We start from the raw sequence: 18,289 nt of genomic DNA on the forward strand, positions 1-18,289 counted from the left end.
CGATACAATAAAATGTGATTTTGGAAATTTTAAGCTTCCATTTTAAAAATTGTTTAGACTATAACTTGGTTGTTAGCTCATCAAAACGTCTAAAAGTCAAACTAAGTTCTTCAAGTAAGTCATAATAAGTGGTGAAAATTTCAATATAATCGGTTCAGTACTGTTTTTTTTTACAATTCAAACAAAAAACGGGGTTTTAAAATTTTGGGTACTTTTTAACATTATAAAATCAGTGTGCATTATTTTGACTGTAGTATTGGCAACACTGTCCCGATTTTTTTTTGAAACTTTGACAGTGTAAAATAGTTGTGTTAATCTGTTTTCAGTGAAAATTTCAGCCATTTTGATTGAACATTTTAAAAGTTAGAGCAGTTTGAATGTCACTATACCAAAAACCACATCTGCTAATTGTGACATAGTGCTACATAGGGTGCCTGTACCAATTATGGCACTACCTAAGGAAAACTAGTTGTACAAAAATAGCGAGAAGACAAACGAATGTCACCAATATGTTAAAAGATAGTTTAGTTTCCATACCTTACTGGAAAAATATAAAAACGGAGCCAACATTACTTTTAGTATTAATTACAGCTTGTGCCAATGATAGGAACCCTGTACCAGTTATGGCTACATTTTTTAACTTCGCTTCGTTTTCGCACTATTTGCATGCATTTCTTATGGGATTAGCCATAATTGGTACACTATGGCGAAAAAGGGTGCAAGGAAGCCGAAATTTTAAGGAAAATGATTTATTTCTACCATAATTTGAGCAAAATGTGGACTTTAAATGAGTGCAACCATCTTTTGTGAACGTGATCTGTTGTTCACATTTTTTTATTGTTGATATATATCGTTAAAGGGTGAAAATCAACTATGGCAAATAATTGGTACTATAGCCATAATTGGTACACTTACCCTATATGGCTATAACTTTTAAAGGTCAAATCAAACTGAATGAAATTTTGACACAATACATTTACATACATACTTTTTGTACAGAAAAATTTTCATTGAAATAGGTTCAGTATTTTTTGCTCTACAGTTTTAAGTAAAAAATGTGATATTTTTTAAAGTGTTTGGTAAGTCTCTTGTTTCGACGATATCTCCGCCGATACTTAACCGATTTTGATGAAATTTTTATGGTATTAGCTACACATAATGAACTATTCCTGGTCATAAAATCAGCTATTTTTGTGCACGCAATCAAAAGTTATACATTATTCTTTGTGTCTTATTTTTTTCGAGTCCAGTCTATATTGCAGAATTAAGTTTTATTCTGAAGTTTTCATAATATCCAACTAAAATATTTTCCAAAAAGATCTGAAGTAGTTCATGATAGAGCATTTCCAGCTTAACGCACGAACCGCGTAGACGCAACCTTTTAAATTCAAATGAAATTCTGCCCGTGTATCAGCTTCTTTCTAAAAAAAAATGTTCATGTTATTTGTTTTGAAATATTCTACACCTAACTTTTGAAAAGGGGCGTATAAAAAAACTAATTTCCTTCAAAGATTTATGTTTCGAAAACGGTTTGTAGGATTGAAATGATATGTTCGAAGATGTTTGGGGACTTAAAAAAACACTGGAAATAATATTCATTGCGGGACGCAGATCAAGATGTTAGATGTGAGATGTTAGATATCATATAATTTCAATTTTCTAAAAACCCTTACCCTTCGTTTTTTAATTTTTTTGCCTTTCTCGTACACCGAGGTGTACCGAAAGGCTATATGTTCACTCCAAAAACGAAAATTTGATAGAGCCTCCGGAGGGGTCAAGTCTTATATACCAATCGACTCAGCTCGACGAATTGAGGTGATGTCTGTGTGTGTGTATGTGTGTGTGTATGTATGTGTGTATGTGTACAAATAAACTCACATCACTTTTTGGCAGTAAACCTCAACCGATTTTAATGACCGACGGTTCATTCGACGCGGAATCCGGTCCCATTGTTTCCTATTGAAAATGGTTCAGATTGGTCCAGCCGTTCCGAAGGTATGGCCATTTAGGTGTTCCGGACCGGTACCCCAGGAAGAGGCCAGATATGAAAACGCTACAAACCCATCCATGCGGCACATCAAACTACGGCATTTTCGATAACTTGATGAATGGTATGCAGAAAAATAGTCTCAGACCATATCTGAAATGGTAGTGTCCCGGAACCGGTTCCGGGTGTCCCGCCGGAAGTGACCAAACATAAAAGTGAACTAAACCCATGCATGCGACACATCAAACCGCGGCTTTTTCGATAACGTGATGAACAGTAAGCAGGAAAACATTCTCAGATCATATCGGAACCGGTAGTGTTCCGGAACCGGTTGCAAATGCCCCACCGGAAGTGGCCAAGTATAAAAGTTAACCAAACAAATGCATGCGACATATCAAATAGTGGCTTTTTTGATATCCTGATGAACAGTAAGCAGGATAACATTCTCAGACCATATCTGAACCGGTTGTGTCTCGGAACCGGTTCCGGGTGTCCCGTAGGAAGTGGCCAAATATAAAATTGAACTAAAACCATGAATGCGACATATCAAACCGCAGCTTTTTCGAAAACCTGAGGAACAGTAAGCAGGAAAGCATTCTCAGACCATATCGGAACCGGTTCTAGATGTTCCGCCGGAGGTAGCAAAGTATAAAAAATAATTAAACCCATGCAAGCGACATATCAAATAGTGACTGTTTTGATATCCTGATGAACAGTAAGCAGGAAAATATTTTCAGAACATATCTGAATCGGTTGTGATCCGGAACCGGTTCCGGGTGTCCCGCCGGAAATGGTCAAATATTAAAGGGGAACCAAACCCATGCAAGCGACACATCAAATCGCGGATTTTTAGGCATCTTGATTAAGCAAAAAAGTTTCCAGCCATATTGGGGACAACCGGTAGTGTTCCGCAACCGATTACGGTTGCCCCATCGGAAGTGGTCAAATGTAAAGGAGAACCAAACCCATAAATTCGACACATTAAATGACTTTTTAATTAAGCTGATGAACGGTTAACAAGAAAAAAACATCATAGACCATACTTTGGAAAACCAATAGTGTGCCGAAACCGGTTCCAGGTGCCCCGACGGAAGTGGTCAAATGTAGAAAAGAACCAAACGCATACACGCAGCACACTAAATAACGGCTTCTTCGATAACGCGAAGAACGGTCAGCAAGAAAATAGTCTCAGGCTAGTAGTGTTCCGGAACCAGATTCGAGTGCCTCGCCGGAACTGGCGAAATGCACAAATGAACTAAACCCATACATGCATTACATCAATTTGCGACTTTTTAGGAAAACTGATTATTAATTTGCATGACACTAGTCTAAGACCACATCAGGAACAATCGATTAGTGGTAAAATGTGAACCGAAAGTTGTAAATGTGAAATTGGACCAAACCCATGCGTGTCGTACCATAAAACCACGCTAATTCGACAATGAATGCTGTCAAATTACCTGGGCAAATTTTTAATTCGATAAACTAACATTATTTTAGTTTCGTTTAGATTGTATTATTTGTTTTGAACACAAATCTTACAGATATTGTGGTGGTACGAATTTATAGCTTGTTCATTTTTCCGAGGTTCACTGCGGTTCATCACCAAACGGATCAGGTGTCGGAAAGCACCAAATTAGAAGTTTCGAAAATAGCAGCTGCACGAGGAGCCGCTGCGGGTGTGAGTAACATCACAATATCGTATCATTCGTATTTGCAGTGTATTACACTGTGACATTTGATCATTTTTCAATTCAACAAATTTCGAGTGAGCGGGGTACAAATTAAAAAGTGTCGTATTAAAGATTGATGAATACGCGGGTTTGACAGTACACCAAATAGCAGCTTTTTTGATAACTTCTTCTTTATGGCTTGACGTTCGCATTGGAACTTGGCCTGCCTCTCTTCTACTTAGTGTTCTATAGAGCACTTCCACAGTTATTAATTGAAGGGTTTTCTTTGCCTGCCATTGCATGAATTTGAGGCAAGTACAAAGATACACTATGCCCAGGAAGTCGAGAAAAAGTTCCCGACCGGAACGAGAATGAAACCCGCCGTTTCCGGATTGGCGATTCATAGCCTTAATTACCAGGCCAACTGGAGACCCTTTTTTGATAAAACGATGATCGATTCGTAAGAACATAGCCTCAGACCATATTTTAGACAACCGATAGTGTCCCGAAACTAGTTCTGGGTGTCTCACTGGTAGTGGTCAAATGTAAAAGTGATCAGTACCCATGCATAAGATAAATCAAATCGTGTTTTTTTACTTAACCTAATGTACGTTAGCAATGATATTGCCTCAGACTATGTTTGGGAGACCCGGTGGTGTTCCAGAAAGTTATCAATTGAACCATGCGACACATCAAATCACGGCTTTTTAATAACCTGAGAAACGGTTAAATAGAAAATAGGCTCATACCACATTAGAGACTACCGGTAGGGTTGCACAACCAGTTGATGCTTCGCCGTAACTACGAAAGTAAATAAAATCAATGCAAGCGATAAATATGTGTAAGAGAACAAAATCTTGACATATTAAACCCACATACAAACAGACGTCTCACTATACTCACTACGTTCTTGTTTTCAACGGTCAACGGTGATTGTGTAAAAAGTTGTATCATAGCTTGTTAGTATCGTCTTGATATTGATCAGCTCCCAATGTTAGTGAAGGTACTCAAGCAGTCAACTGAGAAATCTGATATTATACAGCTCTGCTTATACGCTGAACACAACGTCGGACTATGTGCCATCGATAAGTTTTAAGTCAATTCAATGATGGCTTTGATAAAATGCTTGCTTTTCTCAAAAAATATCAGGATTCAGGAACACTTTGACTAACGTCGACGGAAAGATCGTGTGAACATATACGACGAGAAAGGCACTATCACCTCTAGGTGGATTAATTTGGGTTTTTTTGTAGAAACCTGACTTCCAGTCCTATACATTTTTCGTATATGTATTTATATTTTTTTAATTCGCTGTAACTTAAGATAGAAATATTAATTGCATAGTGTTTTCATTCACCGCAACCTCAACTGACATTTCAACCTACAGGGGATAGACAAAATGATCGGAACAGGCAAAATTTTTACTTTTCAAAAAATGTTCAACTAGCTGTAACTTTTCGAAAAGTGCATTAAATGTTTTCAAATTTTCACTGTAAGTTATTCAACTAGTTGTGTATCAGTGGTCCAAATTTGGGGAAGATCGGGCTATTCTCCACGAAGTTATGAAGATTCTTGAAAAAGGTAAAATTATTCGAATAAAGAATATTTAACCCTAAAAGGGATACCTGGGGTCCATTGGACCCCAGGCGCCTTTCAGAGCTCGTCTTTGATGGAACACACTCAGCGAGGTGACAAAACTTACGCCATGAAGGTATCCCTTTTAGGGTTAATACACTTTTCGAAGAGTTACAGCTAGTTGAACATTTTTTGAAAAGTGAAAATTTTGCCTGTCCCGATCATTTTATCTATCCCCTGTATACCAAAAAATCCCAAACACTGTTTGCTCTTGCTTGTTTTTAAAATCGATGAAAATTTATAACTCGAGAAAATATAGTTAGTGGTATTTGACCACGTGTTGTTTACGTTGCATGAAATGGAGAAAATAACAACACAGTTACCCAAAGTTTTGCTCAAAGAGCATCAAATTAGGCAAGAAATCATAATATCCACACTTTTCGCATCATTTCATTGGAGAAACAAAGAATTTACTATCTCACCATACAAAAACTCAGAGTTTCATTGAAAAGTTCATGAATATGTATAAATAAAAAATAATTTAAAGCCGTAAGATTTTTTTACAAATTTCTTGACTAATTTGAAATTTCTGAAAAAAATGTTTTTTTTTACATATGAACAAAAAATAAATTGAAACACGTCAGGATAGCCTAATTTACAGGAAAACTCCAGTGGAAAACAAAAACTTTCCACAGATACTACTTTGGAATCAGCGAAAAAGTTACTCGTCGTTTTGGTGAGACTCGAACTCACGACTCCAACTTTTTCGCAAATTGCAATCCAGTTTGTCCCTTTCTTACTCACGCCGGTGTTTGTAAAGTCTGGCTTTTGGAATTAAGTTTTTGTTCATGTATAGATGAACCCTACTTGTAAAAAAAAACTTTCATTAATCCTAGTGGGATGTTGACCTAGACTGGTACGCTGAGCGTACACTACGCCATAGTTTTGCGAAAACCTAATAACTTTGGAGAATTAAATTCTGAGAACCTTTGTACCAATTTGTACAATAATAATAATAAAAAAAATCTCCTGCTCTTTTATTTACATTTTACAAGCAGATTCGTATTGATTACTGATTGTAGCCTGAAGTGCTGACACCTCTTAGAAAATGCTAGTTAAGTTAATGCACAGCTCCAAATGCTGTATTTTAATATGAGCACTGAAAGATAGATAACAGCCACATGTCAAAATCTGTTCGCCTTCGTTGTTCGGGCTCCCGACAACCCAGTAAAGGTGGGTAGTGATGAAAAGCTTGTTGCCCGCTTTGCAAATGAGCTGTTCAGCTCTGCAGAGGATGGGATGTCATGCATGAAGCATTTTGTTCGTACGTCGTGCACCGTTCGGTGTACCCTATTACTTCTTCACTCAATCGGAGGATGTCAACACGTGAGTTAAAGTTTCTTATGCAAACCAATCTTGCATAATGAAAATGCATATTCCCTCGCTAAATTTTGTCGTCAAGATCCAATAAACAAACTAACAAACTAATATTACTCTATTTGGCTCCAAATCCCACTTTGATTGTCGTATATGCTGCAATAACTAGCCTTAATAGATACACAAATTCCTGATTTCGGATATATAAGTTTTAATGCGAATATTTCATAAACCACAGGTATACGGCAAGAACGACCGCCGCACCTGCGGCCGGAGACCATCCATCCTGCCATGCGGGAACGAGGCCGAGCGATACCCCACGTTGGCTCGGTACACAGTGAGCGACCCCAGTCACCGCCCAGGATCGTCGAGGGCAGGGTAAGTGAACAAATCCCCTATGGGGTGTTAAATAACAAATCGTAAACGCGCAATCACGCTTATGGTGTGTGGTGCTGAATTGGTGATTTTAGCATTAGTGTATATTTCATAGATTGTTATACTTTCATTACATTGAAACCATCTCATACTCTTATGAACTACATGTAGTCCAAAAAGCTCGAAAACCATGTATGTATGCATCCACTGCGCACCTGATGTTGTTACAATATCAATCATAACGATTATGCAATAGATCCATACTTCGCCTCCAAGAAACTTTTTTCAGGTTACCATTGCAAACCTATATGTAAATTCTCTTCGTGGATGATCTATACAATTTTCAAAAATTTTCTTCAGTATTACCGAAAATCTTCTACGATGTTTAATATTGCTATTTTAAGAAATCCTTGATGGACTCCACTCAAGAAATCCTATGGTCTTTCTTTATTTCAATAAGAATGGTATACTTATTCATGTTTATTATTGTAACATTGTTATGGGTGAAAATATAGTGGGAGACTTAAATGTTAAGATTAGCATAGTTTATCTTTTGTTGGCTAATTTTTACTATCCAGTTTTACAACAGTTATTAGTCGGACAATGATTCCATGGGATATCTCTGTATTGAGGACAACTTTTTCTCTATACATTCAAATACCACTGGCCTATCGTCAAGCAGATAACATTGCTGTAATTTATGAAATAGGTAACTCATGCCGCATTACAACAAATGCCGAAGTACAATTTCAGGCCCACAAATTGATCATTTTTTCTGCATCTTCGATATCACCTGCAATAAATAGCTCAAAGTGTATCACGTAAGCCTGCGTCATAAATGTGGCATTTCCACATGCACGTAACATCTTCGCTTCTGCCGTGGTGCACATACAGCTTCAATTGCTCAAATTAGGAAAGCAGCAACAAGTGCAACAATTTCCTTCGCATTTCTACCCTATCTCTTTCATCCTCGCTCGGATGTAACGAATTTCCGCATGAAAACACATTTGGCTCTTTGCGCCTCCTCACAGACTGAGGATGAGGAGTAGGTATATACATATCCATTGGTACCCTTTTAACCACCAAAACAACTACTGCTCTAACCTCCAATTGAACAACGCGTCAGCTGCTACCGCTGCTGTTGCCACTTTGCAGGGATCGCAGATTGGCCGCCCCGAAAATTGAACAAAAATATTCGAGATATCTATTTTTACTTGCGAGTTAATGCGATAACCGCCGCCGGCCGCGCTCGCTGCGTAGGTACGATGATGTCACGATCATGTCGCCATTCAGTTGCTTTCGCTTTCAGGCTCATCTCATGCGTTGGTTTGGTAGTTAACGTTCCGGTATTGCATATATGCGTATTATCGTTAATCTTTTTTATCCCATCCCAATCAATTGACACGATCGAAACAGATGTCGTTGTTATAGCGAGCTATGCTCTGTACTGTAATATACATTGAATCAATATACAGTAAGCCCATAAGTTTTCATAGTCACATTTTTCGTCATTTTTGCACGTTTCCTTAGTGATTTTTGTCATATGATACTCATTTTTTTTTTTAATTTTTGCATTCCTATGAATTTCAATTTGAAATTCTCGTTTTCATTTGTTTTTCCGCTCATAACTCCACGGTAGTAGAAAAATATCCAAGTATAGTATGGATCTAGTCATTTCTTACACCTTTCACGCTGAATGAAATTAAAACATTTGTACCAGAAGTCGGAAATTCAAATGATGAACTTAAGGTGAAAATATGACGAAGCCACATCATGAATTTTCAAGAGCACAAAATATAAAGAACCATATAACGGTTTGCGCCGAAAAGTTGATCGATTGGTCACCATCAGCGGGTAGCCAACCGATCAGCTTTTCAGCGCAATCCGTCATTTTGTTTTTTTTTTTTATTTGTGCTTTTGAAAATTCGAGGTCTTGCTTCGTAATATATTCATTTTAAATATTGACCGATTCTCGCTTTTTTATTAGACGGTTGACATTGGTAGTTGAAAATTAAATCGAGTTTCAGAAGGGTTTTGGAGAGGTTTCAGATGAGTTCCCGAGAATCATTCAAAAAAGGTTCTAAAGGGATTTCCGTGGGTTTGAGAGGATGCCTCTGAAGTCCCAGGAAATCCCCTGGAACAGCTCTGCAACCTCTTGAGACTACTAGAACGCTTCTGTAACCTTCATAAACCTGTAATCTCTGAAACGCCCCTGGAACTTTTACGAAAACGCTGGACTCTTAGAACATCCCTGAAACACCAGTGCACTAAGGGCCAGAATCGCAATCTAGCGGAACAAAATTAATTACTCCAAAACGAAGCATTTCCGACACATGGTAACTTCGACAAAGTTGATTGACATCAGCAGGGGCATCTATTGATAAGAACGTAGTAGTTCGAAACTCGTCCGCATAGGTGGCGCCACCATCTAACTTCTTTGTTTTACGTTCTAGAGACTTGGCGTCTTCGGCAAAGTTGTTCATTTTGGCAAAATAAACAACTCTTTCTCAGACGTCAAAATTCCACAGCCTACTATTTTTTCAATGAAGAACCAGTTTTTTAAGCTTATTTTGACATTTTTACTAGAAACCATGTGAGTTTAAATTTTTTCCCAATGCAAATATGTCAAACCAAACACGTTCTATGGAAATATATTCAATATTATCATTAAAAATTTGAAATTAAAATACAAATTCGAAAAAATAGTGTGAATTTCAAGCCTTAATATCTCACAAAGCGCAAAAAATCGCAACTTCAAATTTTCAGCAAATACGAAGAAATACTAGGTGAACATACTGTCAAAAATTTGGAGAGGTATTTTTTGGTGTTTTTGAGATAATAGCTTTTTAGTAACACCATAAATATAAGTAGTGCCAGCGTGTAACTTTTTACTGTTACACATTAGAGCGTTTATGTCTTCGAGAAAGTTGTTCATTTTGACTAGATAAACAACTGTTTCTTAGACGTCAAAATTCCACGGCCTACTGTTTTCGAGTTAGTGTGTATTAACTAGATTTTATTGATAAAATTTGTCAATAAAACACATTTTGATGCAATAGTATGAACTATTTTTTATTGTTTTTGATTTTACGATACATAGTAGGTCATGAAAATGTCAGTTTCGTGGAGCTCCAGTTTCACAATGTCTAGAGATCGATCAACGTCCTTTCCATCCAGGAACAAATCCACGAGCTCTCAGCAAGATTTTTCGCGCTCTAAAATGATTGACAAAAAAGGTTAAGCTTAAAACATTTGGAAAATAACATGCAAAAAATTAAAAGTTACCTTGAGCCATGCTGACAATAGTATACTGACATTTTCATGACCTACTATGTATCGTAAAAATTAAAACAATAAAAAAATAGTTCATACTATTGCATCAAAATGTGTTTTATTGACAAATTTTATCAATAAAATCTAGTTTATATACAATAATTCGAAAACAGTAGGCCGTGGAATTTTGACGTCTAAGAAACAGTTGTTTAGTTAGTCAAAATGAACAACTTTTTCGAAGACATAAACTCTCTAATGTGCAACAGTAAAAAGTTACACGCTGGCACTACTTATATTTATGGTGTTACTAAAAAACTATTATCTCAAAAACACCAAAAAAATACCTCTCCAAATTTTTTACAGTATGTTCACCTAGTATTGCTTCGTATTTGATGAAAATTTGAAGTTGCGATTTTTTGCGCTTTGTGAGATATTAAGGCTTGAAATTCACACTATTTTTTCGAATTTGTATTTTAATTTCAAATTTTTAATGATAATATTGAATATATTTCCATAGAATGTGTTTGGTTTGACATATTTGCATTGGGAAAAAAATTTAAACTCACATGGTTTCTAGTAAAAATGTGAAAATAAGCTTAAAAAATTGGTTTTTCATTGAATGTATTTTATTTTTAAAATAACTCGAAAACAGTAGGCTGTGGAATTTTGACGTCTGAGAGTGTTGTTTATTTTGTCAAAATGAACAACTTTGCCGAAGACGCCAAGTCTCTAGGACGTAAAACAAAGAAGTTAAATGGTGGCGCCACCTATGCGGACGATTTGCGAACTACTACGTTCTTAGCAATAGATGCCCCTGCTGATGTCAAGCAACTTTGTCGAACATACCATGTGCCGGAAATGCTTCGTTTTGGAGTAATTAATTTTGTTCCGCTAGATTGCGATTCTGGCCCTTAGTGCAGTGAAACGTCTCTGGAACTCTTCTGAAAACACATGAAACCATTTGGAATTTCCTGAGATCCCCTGGAACACTCCTGGAACATCCTGGAATGCTCTAAACCACCAGGAACACCCCTGAAATCCCCTGAAAACTCATGAAACCCCCTGGAACGCCCCTGAAAACGTCTAAAATTCCCAGGAACGCATATAAAATACCTTGAAAACTCTTGGACCGGCCCTGAAACCCATTGGAAATCCATCGAACGACCCTGAAAACATCTGCAACGCTCTTGACGCATCCTTGGAACTCTTCTGAAAACTCATGAAATCCTTTGGAATGTAACTTTTCTGAAACTCCCTGGGATCCCCTGGAACACTACTAGAACATCCTGGAACGCTCTGAAACCTCGAGGACCACCCTTGAAACTCCCTGATTTTTTTCTTGAAATGTCCCTGAAACTTCTTGAAAATTCCTGGAAACACTCTGGAGCACTCTTGAAACCCTTGGAACGTCTCTGAATTTCCTTGAAAACCCCTGCAACGCCCTTTAACCTCCTGGAATATCCCTGAATATCCCGGGAACCAGGCTTGTCCGCACTGAACGCATGAAAATTCTGCTCTTTTGATTTACACCACCAAAACCATCGTAGTTATGTAATCTTCCTATTTTGCCTGATAGAAGGATGTTTGAATATCTTAAATGTCATTTCGAACTGTCGAAAAACCACACCGCACTGCCACACTGTGCGCGCAAAGAGAATTTCACCCGGGTGAATTCACCCCAGTGAATTTCTCTTTGCACGCTCAATGCGGCACTGCGGTGCGATATTTTGACAGTTCAAAGTGACATTTAGGATATTCAAACATCCTTCTATCAGGTAAAATAGGAAGATTACATAAATACAATGGTTTTGATGATGTAAATCAAAAGAGCAGAATTTTCATGCGCTCAGTGCGGACAAGCCTGCCGGGAACACCCCTGAAGCATACAGGACGCCGCTGAAAGTCTTTAGAACGCCCCTGAAATCCCATGGAACAACCCTGAAATCTCTTGTAACGCCTCTGTAACGCCCCCGAAACCTCCTGAAACCCCTTGGAATGCCCTTGGAGCCCCTTGGAACACGCCTGAAAATCTTTGAAAACTCCTGGGACGCACTGGAAATACCTGGAGTACCCCTGAAACCCCTCGAAAGTCGCTGATACGCTCCTGCAAACCGCTGAAATACTTAAATAAACTCGCTGGAAATCTCTGAAAAACTTATGGAACACCTCTGAAATGCCCTTGAAATAAAAAAAAAATAAAATCTTGCAGCCTTGCTAACCATGAGGTAATGCCAGTGTTCAACGTCATAGATGCATAATGGAAGAGTGGAGGATTTTTTTAATAGAATGCGGACATACATACAAAGTGTGAAGGACATCCACACGACTCTTGTAACTAAGATGCAACATTGGTATTTATTGTCGGTTTGCCAGTAAAGCTAATTTCGTGACAGCGATTCATTAACTTTAATTCTAAGAATTGTGCAGTTTTCGTGTCATTAGCGACACCAAATTTTTGATCTATTTTTTGTATTTAACATATTTATAATTGATTACATAGATCAGTGCAATATCATGGTATTCATATATTAGCGAAAATTACCTAAGTTCGCTTTATAAAATAATATGTACTATTCAATAAATGGGGTGTGGAGCGGACCTGATGTGATGGTTAGAACATTTGACTATCACGCCGAGGACCTGGGATCGAATCCCACTCCCGAAAAACTCACAAAAAAATGTGAGATCTTCCTTCGGAAGGGAAGTAAAGCGTGGGTCCCGAGATGAACTAACCTAGGGCTAAAAATCGCGTTAATACAGATAAAAAATAAATAAATGGGGAGTGTGACATTCAGCGACTGGTTTCAGTTACCAACACTCCTCATTGTAATTAATCCGATAGATGAATTTCTAACGAAACAGGTCATCCCGCCACGGCCGTGTATCTTATGGTACTTCATCTTCTCGCGTATTATTCGGATAGTCCCCAGCGGTGAATCTATCTCATACACCGACGAATAGCTCCCCGGCAGTGGCAGAACTTTCAAAACCGCATCTTCCCAGACAGGTGCCAAGGCCAGTTCTGCGAATCCGGTTGAGAAAGGCTTCCAGTTCACAGGCGCCCCGACGACCTTTTTTTTCTTTTTTTGCTTTTTCGCGAAAATATTCGGTCGAGTCCCCGGCGGTAGACTTAGCCTATTCCGACGGACACTACCACGGTGATGGAAGTTCTCCCGACTCCCGACGGGTACCGAGGCCATTGCTTTGTTGCTATTAAGATGTTAATCTCTGAAACTACTTCATATTTTGAAACAAAAAATTATCATCGTGTATGCTCACTTGCAGTGCATATGCTAATTGTTTTTCAGCCTCTTCTGTACGATTACCATCTTCAAAATCGCGAGGCAAATTGTTAGACAGAGAGGGAAGATAAGAAAAATAACACGGCGTCCCGTTTCATTTTAAAACCGGTACTATAGGGCACTGCATGAAATTCTCTCCTTCTCTTTCACTCTTATAGAAGTTTTGTAAACAACAAGGCCAAGAAACGTCAAAATCCCATACTAAATCAAAACAATGCAGTACCCTATATCACAAACTACTTGGCCATGTCCCCGACGCTGGATCAAGCCTACTTCGTTCAAGGTCAGGCGTTCTCTGATCTTCCCGCTATTTCCACATGTAGCGTCGACATGGTCAGTATTTAGATCGCACGGTTGATCGCATCCCTCGTGTTTTCGTGGATCGCTACCAGCTCGGTACGTTCTACCATAAACCGTAGACAGTTGAATACCAGGTGCATTGTTTGAGAATCATACCAACAATGACGCAGATTGTTTCCGTGGATATGTTCCGGTAACGCACTGGCTACTTTTATAGCCATCAACCTGTAAATATGTGCTATTCCGCAGCGACAGGTTCCTCTTTGATAACTGACCAGCTACCCAGATAGGAGCATAGACCGAAGTTTCGATGTCGACACGCTGAAAATGAGTCTCCCCGTACCGCTAATGATCGCCGATCTGTTGGACATGACCCTAGTCTTCGTTGTGATCGCTTTAGCTCAGGGGTTCCCAACCTTTTTGAGGTGGCGACCCCCTTTAAGAATTTTCGAAACATTTGGGGCCCAATGATTTTTTTTTAAATCAAATTAAATGAACGAAACCGAGTTTCTTGGGTACAGTGACGTAGTCAGAAACTTACTGTGGGAGGGGTTTTCGACGGTCAATGATACGTTTTTACCCTTCTTACACCCATAAGAAGGGTATAAATACCGCTTGGAAAACCGACTTTCGATCCGAGGCCCGCAGGGCCGAGTCACATATACCAATCAACTCAGCTCGACGAATTGAGCAAATGTCTGTATGTGCGTGTGTGTGTATGTGTGTGTGTATGTGTGTGTGTGTGTATGTATGTTACAAAAAAATGTCACTCACGGTTCTCAGCCGTCTGTTGACCGATTTGAGTTCTCTTAGAAGCAAATGAAAGCTACTACATACTAGTAGAACGCTATTGAATTTTATTTTGATTGGACGTTCGGTTACCGAGATATCTTTCAAAGAGTGCTAGGGAGTAGTACAACTTAATTATTTTAGATATTTTTGACAAAGTGTATCACCATAAATTTCTCAGCCGTCTATCAACCGATTTGGGTTCTTAAGGCCCCAAACGAAAGCTACTACATCCTAGTAGAACGTTATTGATTTTTTTTTGATTGGACGTTCGGTTACCGAGATATCTTTCAAAGAGTGCTAGGGAGTAGTACAACTTAATTATTTTAGATATTTTTGACAAAGTGTATCACCATAAACTTCTCAGCCGTCTATCAACCGATTCGGGTTCTTAAGGCCCGAAACGAAAGCTACTGCACCCTAGAAGAACGCTTTTGAATTTCATTCCGATTGGACATTTTGTAACCGAGATATCTTTCGGGGAGTACTTTGGAGTAATACAACTTAACTTTTTAAGAGGTCTTTGACAAAATGCTTCATAATAAATGAATCAGCCGTGTGCAATCGATTTGAGTTCTCTCAGCATCAAATGAAAGCTACAGCATCTAAGTAGTATGCTATTAAATTTCATGCCGTTTGGACATTTTGTTTCCGAGATATCTTTCCACGAGTACTAAGGAGTAATGAAATTTACGCTTTTGAGAGATTTTTTGATAAAATGTATCATAATACATTTCTCAGACGTTTGTCAACAGATTTTTTATGATCATATTTGGTTTCTCAAGGAGCTCTGCATGAAAATGCAATTGCATCAAATACATAAAAGCTACTATCTCTTTGTAATATTTGAGCTTAATAAACAGTAGCAAAAATATCACGGAATGTATGTAGGAAAAGCCTTTTTACCCTTCTTACATCCATAAGAAGGGTATAAATACCGCTTGGAAAACCGACTTTCGATCCGAGGCCCGCAGGGCCGAGTCACATATTCCAATCAACTCAGCTCGACGAATTGAGCAAATGTCTGTATGTGCGTGTGTGTGTATGTGTGTGTGTATGTGTGTGTGTGTATGTGTGTGTGTGTGTATGTATGTTACAAAAAAATGTCACTCACGGTTCTCAGCCGTCTGTTGACCGATTTGAGTTCTCTTAGAAGCAAATGAAAGCTACTACATCCTAGTAGAACGCTATTGAATTTTATTTTGATTGGACGTTCGGTTACCGAGATATCTTTCAAAGAGTGCTAGGGATTAGTACAACTTAATTATTTTAGATATTTTTGACAAAGTGTATCACCATAAATTTCTCAGCCGTCTATCAACCGATTTGGGTTCTTAAGGCCCCAAACGAAAGCTACTACATCCTAGTAGAACGCTATTGATTTTTTTTTGATTGGACGTTCGGTTACCGAGATATCTTTCAAAGAGTGCTAGGGAGTAGTACAACATAATTATTTTAGATATTTTTGACAGAGCGTATCACCATAAATTTCTCGGCCGTCTATCAACCGATTCGAATTCTTAAGGCCCCAAACGAAAGCTACTGCATCCTAGAAGAACGCTTTTGAATTTCATTCCGATTGGACATTTTGTAACCGAGATATCTTTCGGGGAGTACTTTGGAGTAATACAACTTAACTTTTTAAGAGGTCTTTGACAAAATGCTTCATAATAAATGAATCAGCCGTGTGCCAATCGATTTGAGTTCTCTCAGCACTAAATGAAAGCTACAGCATCCTAGTAGTATGCTAATTAATTTCATGCCGTTTGGACATTTTGTTTCCGAGATATCTTTCGATGAGTACTTAGGAGTAATAAAATTTACGCTTTTGAGAGATTTTTGATAAAATTTATCATGATAAATTTGTTTAAACATTCCATACAAGATTATAGGAGATTCCATCTGGCATTTCTGGTAGTTGAGCCCATGGTCGATGATTCTATTTTGGAAAGCAATCAACTTGATGCCAAATCTACAATATTTTCTAGAATGACCAAAAATCACAATCATAAATATGAATAATACAGCAATAATTTTAATAAGTGTAAGAAGGGTTCTGTTCACCATAGGTGGATTAATTCAGGTTTTTTTATTCTACATTCACATTTCGTAAACAATGATGCCATGTGTACATTCAATTTGAGTTATAGCTGAAGAATAGCGGCGCAGCCGAAAATTTTTTCTACTGAAGGCGTTTTATACTGAAAAATTGTTCCTAAAATTGTGGCAAGGCGATTTACAAAATTGAAAATTGGTATAATTTGCACAAAATATAATAAAAATTTCACAAGTATTTGGTAACATCGCTGCCCCTTTGGACTGGCTTCACGGTCCCCCAGGGGGCCGCGGACCACCGGTTGGGAACCCGTGCTTTAGCTCGATTTGTGGCTGTTGGGAGTGCCTTCCGGTTGCAGACTTTGTACAGAATGACGATCGTACAATAGCGATTCCCTCTTCTCTTTTGCTTGAAGCCTGCTTCAAGAACTACCCGGATAGTGGCAACCGAGAATCGGCTATTTCGAAACCCGAACTGCATCGTCGATAGTCTGTTTTCGACTTCTGCGTAATTAACAAGTTCGTTGGAAATTAATTTCTCCAGGAGTTGTTCAGACTTGTCCTGTCGGCATAAATGGAACTCAGCTTCGGCAGCAGTATTAATTTCTGCGACTTCCATCGATCGGGGAAGTTTCCTGCATCATGCAAATTAGGTATATTAGGTATGGAGAAAACGTCAAGAGGCCAAAAATTGTGGCTAGGAAATCTATGATGGCGAGTGTATTATGGGGGTTTAGGCTCTAGAAAAAAATGCGAATTTGGTATATTTGGTTATTTGGTGGCCTAAAATCTAAGATTGTGGCCCACAATTCAAGATGGCGGCTGTTTTATGTAGTTTTAGCCTGTAGAACCATGCAAATGGGTTATTTGGTATGGGGAGGATGTCCAGAGTCCAACAATGGTGAACAGAAAATCCAAAATGTCGGCTGTATTATGGATTTTTGGCTCTAAAATCATGGAATGGACAAGATAAAAAAAGACACTGCACCGTCTTCAACCAGAGGTTGCACAGACTGAATCGATCATAAACATGAGACAACGAACAACACACGAAACACCCAGTGCCAGTGGAGAATTTTCTGTTTGACGAAAACTTTTCACTGACTGAAGCGTGCTTACGAAACGGCTAGACGGCTGACGCCTCTAACCCTTCGACCACGAAGCCCACAAAGATGTCCATAGTCCGAAAATGAAGGGAATCTTAGATGGCGACTTAAAAACCAATAAGGCGGTCATAGTTTCAGATGGAAAACGTCCAGAAAATGGTGACCAGAGAATCTAAGATGGCGGTCTAAAATCCGTCGTGTTATTTAAAAGAAAGTTTTGTTGTCGCTGTTATTTTTTGTGGGCAAAATAAATGCTCTATTTTAAAAACTTATACCGCTCAATCACACCCAGAAGTCTGTAGAAAAACATCATTGGATCCACATTGAATTGAAAAATAATTAGGAAACTTGTTTTTCGTATGTTTTTATGAAAATTATCATTTTTCAAAACTCGACCTGTGGGAACATTTCAATGATTTGAACTTGGTTTTCCCCCATTGATTTGATCTGGCACACCCTACAGCTGAACGTTTGGAG

General features: G+C 38.4%; 1 protein-coding gene across 17 annotated transcripts in view; it reads left to right on the top strand.

Moving 5' to 3' along the window:
- LOC109431650 (titin homolog) overlaps window positions 1-18,289 on the top strand; it is a 113,509-nt gene that overhangs the window by 33,313 nt on the left and 61,907 nt on the right. For all 17 annotated transcript variants that reach the window (XR_003897815.2, XR_003897816.2, XM_029874540.2 and 14 more), the window contains one exon: window positions 6,851-6,990. Coding sequence is in view for 15 of the 17 variants with exons in the window: in XM_029874540.2 (XP_029730400.2) it covers window positions 6,851-6,990 (140 nt within the window). In the remaining 2 variants the exon portion in view is untranslated. The remainder of the gene's footprint in view (window positions 1-6,850; window positions 6,991-18,289) is intronic.

This window comes from Aedes albopictus, chromosome 2 (genome assembly GCF_035046485.1).
Source record: "Aedes albopictus strain Foshan chromosome 2, AalbF5, whole genome shotgun sequence".
NCBI lineage: Eukaryota > Metazoa > Arthropoda > Insecta > Diptera > Culicidae > Aedes > Aedes albopictus.